General features: G+C 53.1%; 1 protein-coding gene across 3 annotated transcripts in view; it reads right to left on the bottom strand.

The window, feature by feature from the left end:
• The window catches only part of SMAD7 (SMAD family member 7), a 31,043-nt gene extending 18,817 nt beyond the window's left edge, over positions 1-12,226 (bottom strand). Inside the window, exons 1-3 of one of the 3 annotated variants that reach the window (XM_005586745.4) lie at positions 11,124-12,226; positions 9,736-9,789; positions 4,128-4,202 (exon numbers count right to left, since the gene is read on the bottom strand). In XM_005586745.4, coding sequence (XP_005586802.2) covers positions 4,128-4,202; positions 9,736-9,789; positions 11,124-11,736 — 742 coding nt within the window. In that variant the 5' untranslated portion in view covers positions 11,737-12,226. Of the gene's footprint in view, positions 1-4,127; positions 4,203-9,735; positions 9,790-10,578; positions 10,692-11,123 lie in introns of those variants that run through there. The other 2 variants (XM_005586746.4, XM_045378242.3) reach the window with 2 other exon arrangements.
• Positions 12,227-17,596: the final 5,370 nt, after the last annotated feature.

The following is a 17,596-nucleotide window of genomic DNA, read 5'->3' as shown; positions in this document are numbered from 1 at the left end:
CACAGATGAATCTTAAGACCTGAGCAAAAGAGTTGGCCACCCTTGGGTTGGAGGCCTGGTGCCGGGTCTCTCCAACAAGTATGACTTTGCACAGCCAAGAGATGGAGTTTCCCAGGACACGTGAGCGCTTCTGTCTCCACTGCCTCCTACCTCCCTCCTTGAGATCCATGGGAGTATTTCTTTTGAAGTTTAAATAACTACAAGTGGTTGCTGGCTTCCAATCCCTACCCTAACTGGGGAGGTCCATATGGCTGAGGCCGAGCCAGTTCCAGACATTCATACATAAAGGAGGAGGCTAGAAGATGAGTCTGCAGTTGAATAACCTAGAACTCACAAGGGAGATGCTGCTCCCTCAACCCACCCAAACCAGGACAGCAGACAGGCAAAATGAAAGCCCCCAGACAGAAACTCCAGATGGAGGCTGCAAAGATGATAGCTTCCAACAGATGCTTTGCATTCCCAGTGATCCCCGGAAAGCTCTGGGGGCAAATCCTTTCCATTTCCACGACGAATCTGAGCCTAGAGGCTTCCAAGCTACATAAGACCTCTCAGGTGATCTTCCTGAGCCATGACACATCCATGTCCAAGCAGCAGCAAGGACCTGTTCGGGAGTTGCATGCCTTTCAAAAGACACCCATCCCAGAGGGTCGGGCGCAGACTGCCAAATCACAATGCAGAATCCATTCACAAACTCCACCCACCAAGTCCACAACCTCTTGGAGAGGCCACCCTGACATCAACCCACCCCAGCGACAGGGACCCACCCTATCCCAGAGCCTGCCTGTGGGCATCTGCACAGTCTCATGTGTTTGCGCACGGGATTGTCTCTCTGCACGTCTGTGGCAACACCCACCCACCCACTCACCCACCCCCTCAACACACACACACACACACACATCCACACACAAGCCTGCACCCAGCAATCCATCTGTCTCAGAAAGCCAGCTGTCAAAAATGAAAGTACAATCTCCTGGAAGCAAGTCGCTGCCTTCTAAAAATGTCCCGTTTTCCCAGACCGAGGAAACTTGCAGGGGTGGGGTGTGTTTCACTGCAAGTCCCTAACGACCAGGCCCGTCTTCTACCCACCCCCACCACTCCCCCAAAAGAAAGCTGCAATGCTGGAATTCCAACCTGCAGCCAGCAGCCCCGCCCCCAGGCTCCTACCCACCCACTCCCCTTCCTCCCTGGCAGTTTGCAAGGGCGCAGGAAAGGGAAGGGCCAGCCTTGGAGTCACCCCTGCATTTCAGGAGGGGACAGGCCATTGAGCACACCCCACCCCCACCTCCAAGGCACACATTTTCACATTTGGCTGTTTTTTCTTTCCCTTCTTCCCTTGCCAAAAGAATCAAGCCCTGGCTCCTGCTGCCGACCTTCCTCCCACCCTAAACTGAGCCCCATTCATTAAGCCCACTCTCAGCCAGGGCAGGACAGGAAGGAAAACAGCACACAGGGCCTGTGAAAGAGGCTCAGAGAGGTTATTTCAAGGAGGAGGAGGGAGAAACTCCTCACTGGCGTTTTCACTGCTCCCCACCTTGCTGCCAGGCTCCCAACCCCCAACCTCAGTGTCTGCTATGCCCCTTCCCCCATCCAGCCCTGCCACATCCAGGCACTGGCCTCATCCTCAGCAAGGCAGACACACCCAGGCCACCCCCCATGGAAGGATCAACTTCGTGAAAAGGAGGAGGTTTGGGCTTTCTCCATTTACAAAACTCTCTGCCCTGGACCAGGGCCAATAGAGTTCCCTTTTGGAAGGCATTCTCGCTACAAAGAGGACAGCCCTGGGCTTTTCTCCGTGCCCAGCGCCTCCCCTCCAGATGCCCCCAAGCCAGTGACATCAACCCCCAAAACACTGTACCCTCCCCACCATGGCCCATTATGAATACACTGCACCAACTCCGAACTGAAAGAAGAAAGAGCTCAAACTTTGAAGCCTTCGGAATTAGTAAATCAAGGGAAGAAATTCAAAACAAATGCTCTTTCCATGTGGAGGGCCCCCTTTTTCCTTTCTGCAGCCTTCTGAAGCCACGCTGCCCCTTCAGGGAGTCACTGCTTCTTCCTGGCAGCTCCTTATTAATATCTGTGTCTACAATCACCTGGGGTGTGAGGGGAAGGAGTTAATGATTGTTTTACCCCCAGTTTCTTTCTAGGACTGGAAGAGCTTTGGGGAACAAAAAGCCCACCCATCGGCTGGGTGCGGTAGCTCACACCTGTAATCCCAGCACTTGGGGAGGCCGGGGTGGATGGATCACCTGAGGTCAGGAGTTTGAGACCAGCCTGGCCAACATGGTGAAACCCCGTCTCTACTAAAAATACAAAAAATTAGCCGGGCATGGTGGTGGGTGCCTGTAATCCCAGCTACTTGGGAGGCTGAGGCAGGAGAATTGCTTGAACCTGGGAGGCGGAGGTTGCAGTGAGCCGATATCGTGCCACTGCCCTCCAGCCTAGGTGACAGAGCGAGACTCTGTCAAAAATAAAAAATTAAAAAAAAAGCCCACCCATCTCCTGAGGGCTCCACAGGTCACATGGCATGGGCGGGTGGGTGAGGAGGCGCTCAGGCTGGCATCTCAGCCTGTGTCGCCATTTCCTCCAGCAGGGGAGACAGACAAGATGTTATCAATAAGACAAACCTTCCGAAAGGACCTTTTCAAAAGCTGCCACTTCCCTTGCTTATTTCATGTGGTTTGGAGGGGCCGGGGCTCCTCCCTGCACATTCAGGGTTTAAAAAATAAAACTATCTAACAACATCCTGAGCGTGTTATTCTGCTGAGACCCTTTCCTCTCATTGGCCTTCTTTCTTTCAAGAACTCTCTTAGCCTTAGAAAGCAGAAAAGATGCAGTTCACACACTGCTGCCTTTTCTCCCTCTGTCCACTCCCACTGTCCTGCCTGAAGCCCCCTCCCTTCTCTGGGTCCCTCTTTTTCCTGCTTAATTCTCATTAGAAGCTTTGAATAAACAATACCCTCAGTCTCGGATAACAGTCAGAGTATATATTGCATTGAAATGAAAACAAACAAGGGTCTCCCTAAAGACGTTCTCAGCAAGCTCAGTTCCTGGAGAGGGGAGCCTGGGAGGGAGCCGTCCGGGAATGAACTTTGCCTCAGCCAGCCATGGAGGAAACACTTCAAGTAGAGCAGGCACCCCACAAAAGAGGATGCCCCTCACACAAGAGGATACACCACAACGGGGCACAGCTTCTATTTGAGCTGCTACCACTTGATCCTACGGGCAAGGAAATGCCAAATGCCCAAAACTCTGCTAACATTGGTTTCTAAGGTTGTTTTCCCTCTTGCTTCAGCCATTTCTTAGAAAATCTAGTGATGACATGGTGGGGATGGAAAAACAGATAGAAATAGGATTTCTTCAGAACATGAAATGCATCCCATGTACATTGCCAGTGAGTTTCTCTAAGTACTGTCCTCTTTTCACATCCTCAGGAACAACAATGCTATGGCTACCCAGTGCCTCTCAGCCAGCCCCGTGACTCCCCAGCACTGGCATTCCAGGCCTTCACGCACACCTGTGTGCCCCGAGGAAAACCTGCCCCGCTAGGGAACCATTATAGCTCCTACTGTCAGCAGTGCTCCCACCCTGGTGCTCCCAGGCCCAGACATGTGCTGCAAAATCCTGCAGCAAGCTGGGCTGGGAATCAGAACTTGGGAGGGAGGCCTCAGATATGCTCTGAAATCCCATCGTACGCTTGGGATCTGTCTTCAACAAATTCCTTAAAGGTAGGTCCATTCCCTTTACATCCCCCATGCACAAAGAGCAAAAGCAAAAAAAGAGCTCAAATGCATGAGTTAATGACACCAAAGTCACCAAGCTGAAGCCCCACAACCCAGGAGCTGCTTAAAAATAACCGGGAAACACTTCACACACCAAAGCAGTCCCCAGCTAGCTCCTGTCTCCCCGTCCACGGCACAGACCCAGTGTCCACAGCGTAAAGGACTGCAGGGTGAGCAGCTGAAAGGTACCACAATGTCACCACCGACGCATCCAGCTTAAGGCATATAAAAATGAGAATGAAGTCCAGACCAGCTGGGGTGGCAGAAGGCCGCCCCCATTCCTCCAGTCTCTAGCAATTTCAAGAAACCCTGGAACTGCCAAGAAAATAAGAGAAAGCATCTTACCTGAAAGCCCCCCAGGGGCCAGATAATTCGTTCCCCCTGTTTCAGCGGAGGAAGGCACAGCATCTGGACAGTCTGCTGTGGATTTGAAAAGGGGAGAGAAAGAAATAAATACACAAATAAAAACACCAAGATCCATCTTTAAGCACGCTCTAAACAGCATGAAAGACAAACCACACATTCCAAAAGGCTGACTCGTGGCCTTGATGCTGATTATTAATGGTCTGCTCAGGCTTCGCTGCCCATCGTAAGACAGACCACAGCACCTTGTCACCCGTCTGGGCTCCGGGCGGCCAGTTAATCATTACTCAAGTCAGGCTCAATCAGACTGGCTGGAATTTCTCTTGCATTACCAGTCCCCCATTAAGGATACTAGGTGGTTCCAAGGTCAAAGGAGGTTTGGATTGGACTTTCTTAACCCTGGTTGCTCTGTCATCCCTCATCAAGGGCAGAAGCCTCCCTCCTTGGAGCCCATGTCCTCTCTGCCTTCATCCTTTTAAAAGACAGGTTTCCCAGTTCTTGAGAACATTCTCAAGATTGGTATTGGGCTGTAAGGACTTCTTTCCCCTTTTTTAATTGAGGAGTAACTTAAGTAGAGCAAAGTATACAAAATCCCGAGTAGACGCGATGAATATTACTCATGTATACACCTGTGTAACCACCACCAGATCAAGACAGAGAACATTCTCAGCAAGGCTCCGAGCCGGAGGGGAAATGTTCTACCTCTCCCAGGCTAGTCCAAACCCCTCATCTCTGGAAACCTTCCCAGGCAACCCCAGACCTGCAAGGCTCTCTGCCCTCAGCTCCTATAAAACCTCTGGCACCCAACACTCGGAGTTTCCTCACTGACTTTTACCTTTAGATTGCACCTGCCCTTAACTAGACTATAAGCTTCTCTTCAACTTCTGTCACCCTCAGGTACTCCGCACAGTGACCTCACCGTTAATGAGGATAATGACAATTCCAGCTGAGAAACAGAGACTCCACAACCGCCCTCCAAGCAATTAAAGCAAAACCTAATGTCCATGAACCACAACTCATTAGTCCCAAGAAACACAAATACACAAGACCCTGTAAGCTTGTCATGCACCACTGACGGCGCCGAACTCCCTGAAGTCCTAGGAGAGAGCCTGGCTAAGGAAAGGTGTTGCCCAAGTCCGCAGCAAACACAACAGGTTGGATCATGCAGACACCAGGCCTCCTACCCCAGGCCACTAGGACAATGTCCCTGTGGGTTTCCAATCAGAACCACTCGGCCATGCTGGCAAATAGGAAAGCCAAAAAAAAAAAACAGCAGCCAGGGACAAGTAGCCCATGGGAATCCTTCAGTGGCCTACACATAGCCCCAAACCATCTTTGGGTTTCTGCTGTCTGCCCCCCTTAATGCTAAGGTTCTCTCTCTAACTCCGGGTCACTCCCTCTCCCACATCCTCCAGGCTGGAAGGACAACTTTTCAAGAACTCTCCTAAGCAGGGGAGAGGCAGAAGTGGAGGCAGGTGTGGGGATGAGGTGGCCACAGTGGGCAGGGGAGAAAGAACACTGTGTGTGTAATCTCATTTTATCAGGATAAAGTCTAATTCCTAACATGAATATACAGTTTTACAGGATACACTTAATCAAACAGAAAACAATAGAGGCAGGCAGGAAATGGAGTTACTTGTTAAATGGTGTATACTCTGCCCTTTCTAAACCTTTTTGATGGCCTTCATCATTTTCCAGAGATAGGCTTCTCAACCCACTCCTCCCAGACAGAAGACATCCCCACATTAAACATGATGACTTATCCACAGCCACTCCCCCACACCTTTGGCTGGCAGAATCCCAGGGGCAAGGTGTGTTTCAAAGGAAAAGCCAGGCATCTCAGAGCAGAGCTGGGACCACATTCAGGGTGTCAGCCCATCTCAGATCAAAGGTAAGCCAGCTCCATGCAGGCAACCACAAGTGTTTTTATGAAATGGTGCTCTGCCCATCTGCAGTGGCTTTGATCTCAGGAGGGATTTACAAACGTTAATTAAGCCTTACTGCCACCCCTGTGAAGAAGCAAAGTATACCACAGGCACCCAGGTAAACTGAGGCACCACTGACTAGCTCAAAGGGCCACCCAGTGAGCTGGGCTATACCTAAGAGTCCAGCCCTATCCCATGGCTCTCACCCCGCAGGCAGGCCATGGAGTCCCTACCCTCTTTCCTGGCGGTGGCCAGGCCATCCAGACTGGCCTTAAGGTTTAAGGAGCCATACCTCCATCTCTCACTCACAGAAAAGCTCCGCACAGACAGATCTCTAAAGTCAGGATCTCACCTTAGGCCTGTGTTGCCTGTTCCCCAGAGCCCGGGCTGGCTGGCAGACAGAAGCTCTAGGCCACTCCTGACTCATGCAACACTAAGTATTACCAAGCACTCGGTAAGCGCTAGGTTCTGTGGGAGAAAAAGACTCATTCCTTTCTCCGAGCAGCTCCAACAGAGTCTTTGAAAACCCAACCCTGGGGAGCAGCCAAGGAGTGAACTATTGAGAATCAGCACGAGGTAAAGGAGCTGGGAGTACCACGATAGCCTCAGCAACTGCGTTCTGGGCTTCCTAAGTACTGTTAAAGACAGAGGAGCCCCTACCCACCAACCACACCACGAGTATACCCCAAGGGTCGCAGCTCTGCCCCAGGTAGTTCACCCAACCCAGAACTCAAATGAACCCTGGTTATAGAAGAACATAGCACTGCATCGGAATCCTCACATTTCTAGATAGGCACATCATCATGCCTGTAAAATGAATGAATGAACCAAAGAATGAATGAATGAATGACCTAATCTCTTTCATCATGCTGATTTTAAAAGAGGCCTAGAAAAGTGAAGAGGCACCTCGGTTAAGAGGCAAAAGCAGTGCCAGATCTCAGGTCAAGATGCCAGACTTCCGACCTGGATTTGGAGGCTGGATCTGCCAATGGACACTGGCCACCTGGGGCCCTCAAGAGCTCACCCAGCCACCCCCAAAGGCCAGCCATTCTTCAAACCTTTCAGACCATTACATGCAGTGAAACACGGGAAGCAGAGCCCACACAGCTATCCCCGAGACCCAGCTTTAAACAGCAAATTCTTGTGGGATGCGGAGGTAGGGGTGTCTTTCTGACTTCTGACAGCCACAAGTCACAACAGGCTCGCCCTAGGTTCAGTCAGTCATGTGAACGCTCTTTCAAAGATGGCTCTGCTGGCTGGACCACACAGTATGTAGGTGTCTCAAGTCCAGGCCTCCCAGAGGCTGAGTAGAGTGGCTTAAATTACAGCAAAATGGAGCTCCGAGCTTTGAGCCTCTGTGTCTCCAAAGGCTGCAGGGGTACCAGGACCCAGCCCCATTCCCATCACCTTTTCCCAAGATGGAGACGTCACAGGATGTATTCCTTTAGTTGTGCAGCTGGTTAAGATTTTAACAGCTGTCCACTGTAAAACTTTGTGCCTGTTTCACCTAGTAACCCAAGACTAAAAATTCAACCGAGGACTTAGAAACTGAAAAATGTAAATGGTGCACGTAGATTCCTGGGCCAAACATTCTCCCATATGCAAAATGGGGATGAAGACCTGGGTCAGCGCCCATCTGTGGTCTGACCTCAGTGCCCCCGGCCACAGCAGCTGGCAAAACCAGCCCCAGACCTGTGGGAGGGGGGTGTGCTCCAGCTCCAGACCTGGCCGTCCTCCAATGTGGCAGGACAATTCCCTTTGTGGGGGCTTTGTCTATTACTGATGCTAAATTCTTACACAGCAGCGCCTTTTCTCATTTCTTTTTTTGTTCTATTTTCAACAAAACATTTTGGGTGAGTAACCAGCTGTCTTAGTTTCCGATTGGCAGGTTAATCACTTCCTATTGGCTGATCTGGAGAACTTTTCTCCCCCTTGGAAATGGCACATTCCTGTCTTTGTGGCTTCTCTGTTTACACACATTTTGCTACCTAATGTCAACACTTGCTAATGAATAAATATATCACTCCACTCACCGAAAATGAGGTCCTGGCCTGGCAGAATGACTGCTTAAATCCTGAGAACAGATTTATCCCAGTGTCTCTGCAGGAAACCCAAGGGAACATGGCCTTTCTTTTCTAAGGTTTTTGGAGGTTTCTTTTCTACGGTTTTGGAGGTTTCATTTACCCCTGCTGGTCTTTATCCCTGGGGCTAAGGTCACTGTTCTCTCTCTTTTAAGGAAAACCTCCAAATTTGAAGAATATGGAAGGACAAACAAAAACAGGTCAGAGGTGGCCCCTTGGAAAACTAACTTCATAAAATAATTCTGGATTCTTTAAGCCAAAACCCAGTCAAGTTACAGTCTTTAGGAAAACAAAGCTTGGTAATTCCAGTTAATGTTTGTTACAAATACAGAGAGCTGGGTATCTCCTCATTAATAACCATTTATCTGGTGTTTTGTAAATCGAAAGCAAAATATCACATGCTTTGCGGGCCACTTATTAGACCGGCACCAGGCAAGCAGGAACGCCTTCCCAACTTGAGGGAGCTGGTAGAGTCCCAGGAGGACTGGCTGCAGAGTATGGGCTTCGGTTACACATTCATTAAAGTATTTAATTTATGACAACGCCCCAGCAAAACTTTTAATTAGTGAGGGGAAAGGCCCAACAGCCAAAATGCAGAAGGCGGAAGGACTTGCAGAATTCCAGGAGCTAAATGGTGCCCAACTCTTCACTTTTCCTTCTCCCAGAACCTTGGCAAAATAAAAATGTCCCAAGTATTAATGTTTTTTCAGGCACCAGTATACAAGAACAAAAACCAAGGTTACACACGGCCTGTACTTGTAGCAAACAGATCTATCTCCTACTGTAAGAAGGAGCTCCAGGAATTGAGGTTTGTCCTTGTTGTCACCCCAAAGTTCATTTTGCTGACCCCGTCCCCAGCACTGTGATGTCCAGGGATGGACTCCTGTGCTACTGCCGGCCAGAAGTTGAATGCAGACAACCACAACAGGGCTGGTGCCAGTCTCAAATGGGCTTCTGCCCTGGCTCCATGCCAGTCAGTGACAAAGCAACAGACAGGCAGAGCTGTGCTCAAAACTTTGACGGCCCCTATGGAGAATACTGAGAAAACCCCGGGAGAGGACTGACTTGCAGGTGACTGGGGCAGGGGGAACCTACCCTCCTTTCACTGCCTATACTTCTGAAACGTTCCAGTGTCTACTCTAGACCAAAGTCTTCTTTGAACCTTTTTAAACCGCCTTCCCATCTATCTAATCACGCTTTCCATTATTGCCGTTGATGCTCCTGGCACTCACGAAGTCTCCAAGTTTTCCCCATCAACCAGTCCTATTTGGTTCCCAAGACACTTCTTTCTGGACTAAAGCTTCCACGTATCAAAGCTGAGCCCACCGGCTACAGAGCGCAAATACAGGAAAAAGGAACAAAATGTAAAGCATATCAAGGGAACATCTTTGCAAAAACACAAAACAAAAACCCAGTCACAACAGAAAAATTCACCAAACTTCCAACAGAGGAAACCTAGAACCAACGTGAAGTGAAGCAAGTCCAGCACCTCTCCAAGCCTTTGCCTACACACAAAAAGCCAGGTTCTAGAGGCTCTATTTCTAACTTAAGATAGGAAGGATATTTTAAAAATCATCTACTCACCAGTTGGTTTGAGAAAATCCATCGGGTATCTGGAGTAAGGAGGGGGGGGAGACTCTGAAATTAAAAAAGCAAGAGAAAATAAAGGCCCAGCCATGAGAAGAGAGATAGAAACTTATGATAACAGAAGCATTCTTTTAGCCCAACTGTTTGTCTTAGCTGTGGGGGTTGGAGGCAGGGCCGCGAGGCGGTGATTGCCTTGATATTTAGCTGTCAGATAAACAAAAGAGGCCGCCTGGCGCCAGCCTCGGCGCTCCGCTCCTCCACGTCTGCGGCCGCCGCCGCCGCGCTCGGCTGGCCCGGCTGGAAACCACCGGCTCAGCCGGAGCCGCGCACTTCACAGTTCACAGGCGGGGGGCGACCATACCCCCTCCCCGTTCTCGGACTCCAGACCTAGCTCCCAGCAACCTCGGTTCCCCGCCCTGGCCCGCCCCCCAGGGGTGCAATTCACCTCCGCCCCCGCCGGTCCGCTGGGCACCCGCGCGAGGGACACGGGGCTCCCCATTCCCAGCGCACTCGGGAGATGCAGCCCAAGCGTGCTGGTGAACTTGGGGGATCTGCGGTCGCCCGGGGTGAACCCTCACATCACACTCCGTGTACAGAGACATACAGAAAAGGAAGGAATGGAGAAAGCTGACAGGATAAAAGGGAAGAAGTTTCAGGGTCTCAGCCGAGAAGCCCTGGCCCCAGCGCAGTAAGGGGCGACAACGTCACCGAGGCGCAGGGCCCCACTAATCTATAGACTTATCTGTGCGGAAGGAAGGAAAAAGTAGGGGACACCCAACTTCTCCTGGCTGTTTGTTCCTCTGCACCCTGGGGCTGGCAGAGTTGAAATGAGACAGATACCCAGTTCGGCCTTCCATCCAACTCTCTTTGCCCCAAAACTCCAAAGCTGCGCGGCCACGACAGTGTCTGGGCCACTTGTGTTCGACGTGATTCTCCTTATTTACTGAAGGAGTAAATACGGAGACCTTCCAGCCTTTTTATAGCATGCTTCTCCCAGCCTTCCTTGGCGGGCCTGGACCAAATCCAACTCGGTCACACACCTCAACGCCTTTCCGGGTGCGGGGAGGCGTGACCCCCCCATCTCCCTCTGCACCCCCTTGTTGATCCGGAAATGAAGGCGTCTAATTTTTAACCGCAAACTGTGTGCAGGAGCAGTGCCCATAGACCCCTTCGGGGCAACACAGGAGAAATCCTGGAAGGGAAACCCCAGGGAATGCCCTTTGAGTTTCCCCGTGTCCCTTCTCTACTTTCGGCCCCCAGTCTCCTCCCAGGAGGGGATGCACACTCCCCCTGGAGGGGTGGCTGCACAAACGCACTGCCCTAAGGGCTTTTCTTCCAGCACTGGCGCGCCGGAAAATGCTGGGGGTAAGGGGACAACTTCTCACCTAGTTCGCAGAGTCGGCTAAGGTGATGGGGGTTGCAGCACACCAGCTCGGGGTTGATCTTCCCGTAAGATTCACAGCAACACAGCCTCTTGACTTCCGAGGAATGCCTGAGATCCGGCCACCTGAACACTTTGCACAGCAGGAGGGGGAGCGAGTAGGACGAGGGCGGCTGCGCAGGCTGCGCGCTGGCGGGCGCCCCCGGGCCCAGCCTGCAGTCCAGGCGGCCGGGCAGCAGGAGGCACGCGGTGCGCGTCCCGCCGCGGGACTCCACGGCCTGGAGCAGCAGCTCCAGCTGCCGCTCCTTCAGTTTCTTGAGCACCGAGTGCGTGAGCGCCTTCAGATCCGCTTCGGCGCCCCCGGCCGCGCCGGCGCCCGCGGCTGGCGGGTGGGGATGGTGGTGACCTTTGGCACCTCGCACCGCCTTGCCCAGGCAGCATCCAGCCCTGCCCGGGCCGCCGCCACCGGCCCCATGCGCTCCGCTGTCCGTCGCCCCTTCTCCCCGCAGCTCGCCGCCTCCTCCACCTCCCCCCGCGCCCTCCTCCTCGTCCTCGCCGCCGGGCGCACGGCTCCTCCAGAGACGCCGGACGAGCGCAGATCGTTTGGTCCTGAACATGCGGGGCGAGGAGGCGAGGAGAAAAGTCGTTTGGCGGCTAAGGAGCGAACATGACCTCCGCACACCATGAAGAAGTCGGGCGCCGAGTTGGGGCAGCAGGCGCAGGCGACAGCAGCAGCAGCAGGGGCCCGGGCAGGAGCGGCGGCGGCCCGTGGGGCGCTCCGTGGCATGCGCCAGTCTCCCGGAGGCCGGGGCGCGCGCGGGGGCCCGGGGGCGCCCGCCGGGGATCGGGGGCCTGCGCTCCGGCTGCCCCACCCCGCGCGGCCCGCGCCCTGCGCGGCTCTCCGGCCCCGGCGCGCCCCGGAGGAACCCGGCCGCCGCTTCCCTGGGGACGGCCGAGCCTGCCCCCGTCGGCGCCTCCCCAAAAAGAGGCCCCCCCGCAGTGGCTCCCGAATGTCGGGCTCGCCAGCCTCGGCTTCCTACATGGAAGGTCCGCGGAGGCAAAAAAGCGAAAGGCGTTCGGCTGGGCTGCTGGAAGAAGGAAAAAGCCTCTTTCCCCCTTGCTAAGCAACTTAATTTGGGGGTGGGGAGAAGCAGGCAATTAAAAAAAAAAAAAGCAAGCACGCAATTTATTTTTTTTCTCTATATCCTTAGTAACCGGATCTCCTCGAATTCCGTGCACACGAAGACTCAGGGGAGGGGGCCGAGTGGACTTCACCCCGCATGAGATGTCTGGCGAAATAAGAAGGCTCTCGCAAAACCTAACAACCAAATATGCAAAGCCCCAAATGAAAAACACCACCTCCTCGAACCTCTGAGGTCTGGGGGCGTCCGGCTGGAGCTGGGGTTTAAAAAAAGAAAATGTTTACAAAGTATAACAAGATGTTTGAGGGGTGGAAAAATGTATCCACGAGTTACATCCCCCCCTTTTTTCCTTGCAAAGCCCCGCTGGTCTTCCTCTCCTTCTGCCAAAAAAAAAAAAATCGTGTATTTTTTTAATCCACAGAAAGCTTTGGCTAGACCGCTTCAATCCTGCGCATCTGGGTGGTTTAGGGGAGTCTCTGGTCTTTCCTCCTGCGCTCCTGGGGGCCCAGGTCCTCGGCGGGGACTTCCTCGAGGCTGGCGGGGGCGCAGGGGCAGAAGATGCTGCGGCGGCGGCTGAGCCCGGCGGGGCTGACAGCGCGGGGGAGGGCGGCGCGGCGGCGGCGGCGGCGGAGGGCCCCAGGCGGGTCGCGCGTTCTCGCCCCCCCTGGGCACAAGCTGCTTGCTAGTGCGGGGGCCGCCGGTGTCCCTTCCCCTGGCCGCGGCTGCCCGCCGAGGGTCCCCGCATGGGCTGCTCGCCTGGCCCCAGCAGCGGCGGCAGGAGGCCCCGGTGTCCTCTCGGCGCCTCCTCCTCCGAGACTCTCCTCGTCGCGCCCGGGAGCCTCCTTGTCCCCGGTCCGCCCTCTCCTGGCGCTCTGGTCCTTCTGCCGCCGCCAGGGGCTCGCCGCGCCGCACTCTGGGGCTCAGGGGCCGGGCGTTCGGCGGCTCGGCGGCGGCGGACTGGCTCTGTCTCGGGCAGCTCTCTCCCGCGCGGCGAGCGGACCGAGCACGGCGCCCGGCTGGCTCGGCTGGCGCGGCTCGGGGACAAGATCTTCAGTGCGCCGAGCAGCAAGCGAGTGTGCCCAGACCTCGCCGCCTCCCGCAAGGCCTCCCGCCCCCGCCCCCGCCCCCTTCCCTCCCCCTTCCTCCCCCTTCCCTCCCCCGCCCCCAGCCGCCGCCGCCGCCGCCTCCTCCCCGCCCCCCCGCACCCCCCCTCCGGCCCTCTGCTCGGCTGGTTCCACTGCGCAGTGGCGCGCCCGGCTCCGGCCTCGTCACGTGGCCGTCTAGACACCCTGTCGCTTTAAAAAAAAAAAAAAAAAGCGATTGTGTTTCGCAAACAACAGATCGGGTTTCTAAAAGCTATTTCTCCCCCCAACCCCCCGCCACCGCCACCCCCTCCCGGGGCTGTAGATGGGGTACCGACGGAGGAGAGAGAGAGGTGGGGGGCAGAGAAGCTCCCAGAATCGATTGAGCCCCGGCCGGAGCCATGGAGAAATTGGAAAAGCAGGGAGCACCGAGCGGGCTTCGCTGCGAGTTTTGGAGCTTAGAGAGCCGGTCGGTGGCCCGATTTCGACCCGGCTGGGCTTCGCGGTGGCCATCTCGCGCGCGCTCGCTCTAGCGCTTCATTCATTGGTTTTGTTTTAAAGGCCCTGGCGGCGGATCCCTTGGCCGCGCCGGAGGGCAAGGGGAGGAGAGCGCTGTCTCGGTTTAAAAGACATTTATACGGGACTGGACCGAGGCCCCGGGAAGTGTGCGCTGAGGGGAACAGCCGCCGAGGGCGGGGAGGCGGCGTGAATATGACCTCAGCGGCGGCCGCGCGCTCCCTCCCGCCCTCTCCGCTCCGGGCTCCGGTTTCTAGGACTGCCTGGAGAAGTGTGTCTTGTGCACAGCTATGGAATGCATTTGGCCGGCTGACGAGCTGCGAGGGGCAGCCTCCTGGCGGGAGAAGGGGAGCGGGAGGCGGGGGCTCGCCTGCGCGCCGCCCGCAGGTTTCCTCCCGGGCCCGGAAGACCTCCGCCACCAGCCACCCTGCCTCCTGGCGCGGGAAGGTTACCCAGCGAGCAGACCTGCCTAGGGCATTTATTTGCATGCAGGGCCTGTTTCTGGGCCTCGTAGCTTTCAAGGTGCTTAGGGTCAGAGAGTTTATACCTTGACCCCAGGTCCCGAAGAAACATATACTCAAGCTGGCGAGTTACTGCATAGAAACGGGCATGGCATTGCTAGGGCATGAACGCATATACAGCGTGAAAGCTGATGGCTCTGAGAAACGTAATTATTTAAATACACACACATCAGTATTGATGAGGCCACTGGTTGGCATGGTGATCTAACCTCACTTCATATTCAGTGAAATACGATTAAAAAAAAAAAAAAAAAGCCATTGAGAATTATGAGATCAGGCCCGCAGTGAAACTCATTGGGGGCTTTGAAGAATCTTTTTTCTTTTTTTAAGAGTCTCACTCTTGACCCAGGCTAAAGTGCAGTGGCTCGATGTCGGCTTCCTGCAGCCTCTGCCTCCCCGGATCAAATGATTCTCCCACCTCAGCCTCTGGAGTAGCTGGAACTACAGGCGCTTGCCACCACACCTGGCTAATTTTTGTAATTTTTGGTAGTGACGCGGTTTCACCATGTTGGCCAGGCTGATCTGGAACTCCTGACCTCAAGTAATCTACCTGCCTCGACCTCTCAAACTGCTGGAAGTACAGGCGTGAGCCACTGCACCTGGCCTTAAAATAATCTTTAGAAAAGGTGAAATGTGCCGGGGCTTGGTGGCTCACGCTTGTAATCCCAGCATTTTGGGAGGCTGAGGCAGGTGGATCACCTGAGGTCAAGAGTTTGAGACCAGCCTGGCCAATATGGTGAAATCCCGTCTCTACTAAAAATACAAAAATTAAACAGGCAGGTGGCACGTGCCTGTAACCCCAGCTGAGACAGGAGAATTCCTTGAACCCGGGAGACGGAGGTTGCAGTGAGCCGAGATCGCACCACTGCACTCCATCCTGGGCAACAGAGTGAGACTCTGTCTCAAAAAAAAAAAAAAAAAGAAAGAAAAGAAAAAAAAGAAAAAGATGAAATGTACATCTCCTCAGCTAAATTATATGTTCTTTTTTTTTTTTTTTTTTTTTTTTTTTTGAGACGGAGTCTCGCTCTGTCACCCAGGCTGGAGTGCAGTGGCCGGATCTCAGCTCACTGCAAGCTCCGCCTCCCGGGTTCACGCCATTCTCCTGCCTCAGCCTCCCGAGTAGCTGGGACTACAGGCGCCTGCCACCTCGCCCGGCTAAGTTTTTGTATTTTTAGTAGAGACGGGGTTTCACTGTGTTAGCCAGGATGGTCTCGATCTCCTGACCTCGTGATCCGCCCATCTCGGCCTCCCAAAGTGCTGGGATTACAGGCTTGAGCCACCGCGCCCGGCCAATTATATGTTCTTAAAAGGAAAAGGCAGGAATGAATCTTAGCCACCTTTAGAGCTCAAGCCCTCTCCCCCTCCAGCAATTAAAAAGACTTATAACATATTAATACAATAGTAGATGCTTAATAAATAATTAGAAATCAACACTTAGGGCTTAAGGGGCATTTGGACCCTTCCTCCACCCCACCAAAAGTACCTTTGGTAACATACATTCCAGAAGAAATCAGCAACATTGCTTACATGATCATCTCCAGGCAAGGAGATCCTAACACTTATTGACTTGGAAGACAGTAGGATGCCCCAAGCAGTACAGAACCCTATTGGACAGGACAGAAGCTGCCATTCTGAACATTTACTGTGTAAGGCCACATAAGCTGCAGTTGTATAACATCATAATTTTATTGTAAATTAAAATATGGCTTGTTGAAAAGGGCATCGAAACCTTGTGTGTGTGTATAAAACATTCTAAGAAGCAACCTGTGAAGACAGCAGCCGAGAAAGCACAGAAGAGAATGGAGAAAGGGTGTAATCCCAGCACTTTGGGAGGCCTATCACAATAGGCAACGGAAGACGAAAGAGACAGAAATGGGATTTTTAAGGTGTCTGGGAAATGTATCATATTTTCCCCTTAGAAAGGCTTAGAAAGAGTACCAGACTAGAGGTCAGAAAATCTGATTCCAGGCTGGGGCGTTGTCACTCACTGGTTAAGCAACTTGGGCCAACAGCAATCCCCACATTAGGCGAGCACTTGGCAGCGTTTATAAGGTTTTCTGGGCAAGTTTCTGCCCTCGAGGGTCCCATCCCCTCTCTGTTCTGGGTCTCCCTAAAAGATCTTCACTTTTTTAGAGTGGTTAGACCAGGCTTCATAGCAACAGAAAGGACTTCAATAAGCAGAGAAAGCAGAGGTCATAATTCTAATTAAGCTTCTTGGCTAAATGGAGAATCTGAAGAATCTTTTGGAGATCTGGCCAGTAGTGCTAAGGCTCTGTAATGAGAGGCCGGAGCACACACAGGGCAGGTAAGTTTCATGGGTGTTTCGGGAACGGAGTCTGACGTCACGGTTTGTCTAGGTGGAACATGCACGTACTTGCAGAGATATGTTCCCATATAGTGTAATTGTAGGTGTATTAATTCAGGTGTCACCCCTCTCTACACGGCTTTCCTCTTCCATTTTGCTACCCTAGGTAGAAGCTGGGTGCGGTGCTTAGCAAGTAGCTACAATGATTGGTGCTGCTTTATAGCTCCCTGGCATCCCCTGAATCAGTTAACATCCCAACCTGCCTGATAGCCCCACCCCATCACATTCTTATTCCTCTCCTCTCCAAGAAAGAAGCCAGAAGCCTGGCAGTAGAGGAACTCCCGGCAGGCTGGTGTGCCTAGAAAGGTAGCTTCTTTCTTTCCGTTCCAAAGGCACAAAGGAGGCCAGCAAACGCCGTTTCAGACTATTCTGACCCTTAAGAAAAAGTTTAAGAGTTCACCAAACTATTGTGAATGAATTTGATTCTAATCATTTGCTGGCAGGGAATATGGAATAAAATAGCTCATTTGCAGTTGTTTATTTCCTGTTGTGGCTTCTATTTTCATCTTTTAGTCGCTTTGGTGATAGTAATCAAACCCTAATCATGGTGCCGCCACAAGTCACAGAGACCAAAATAACTTGCAGCAGAGTTATGACAAACAAGGATGGAATCAGCTAAAGACCTGGCTACTTAATCACCGGCCCCTGCCGCCCAGAGGACTGTGGGGCTGCCTCTTGACTGGCCGCTGGCTAGGAATCGAGAGGAGAGAGGAAGTCGAGGGAAGTTGCTCCAAGGCCCATGTTTTCTGAGCAGCCAGGGAAGGCAGTAGAGTGCACAGGAAGTGACCAAAAACGCAGGTGAATTCTCCACACCTGCCAAGGGGAGAGGCGGGCTTCTGGAGGGGCCTGAC

This window comes from Macaca fascicularis, chromosome 18 (genome assembly GCF_037993035.2).
Source record: "Macaca fascicularis isolate 582-1 chromosome 18, T2T-MFA8v1.1".
Classification (NCBI taxonomy): Eukaryota; Metazoa; Chordata; class Mammalia; order Primates; family Cercopithecidae; genus Macaca; species Macaca fascicularis.
This window is presented reverse-complemented; position numbering and strand designations above follow the sequence as displayed.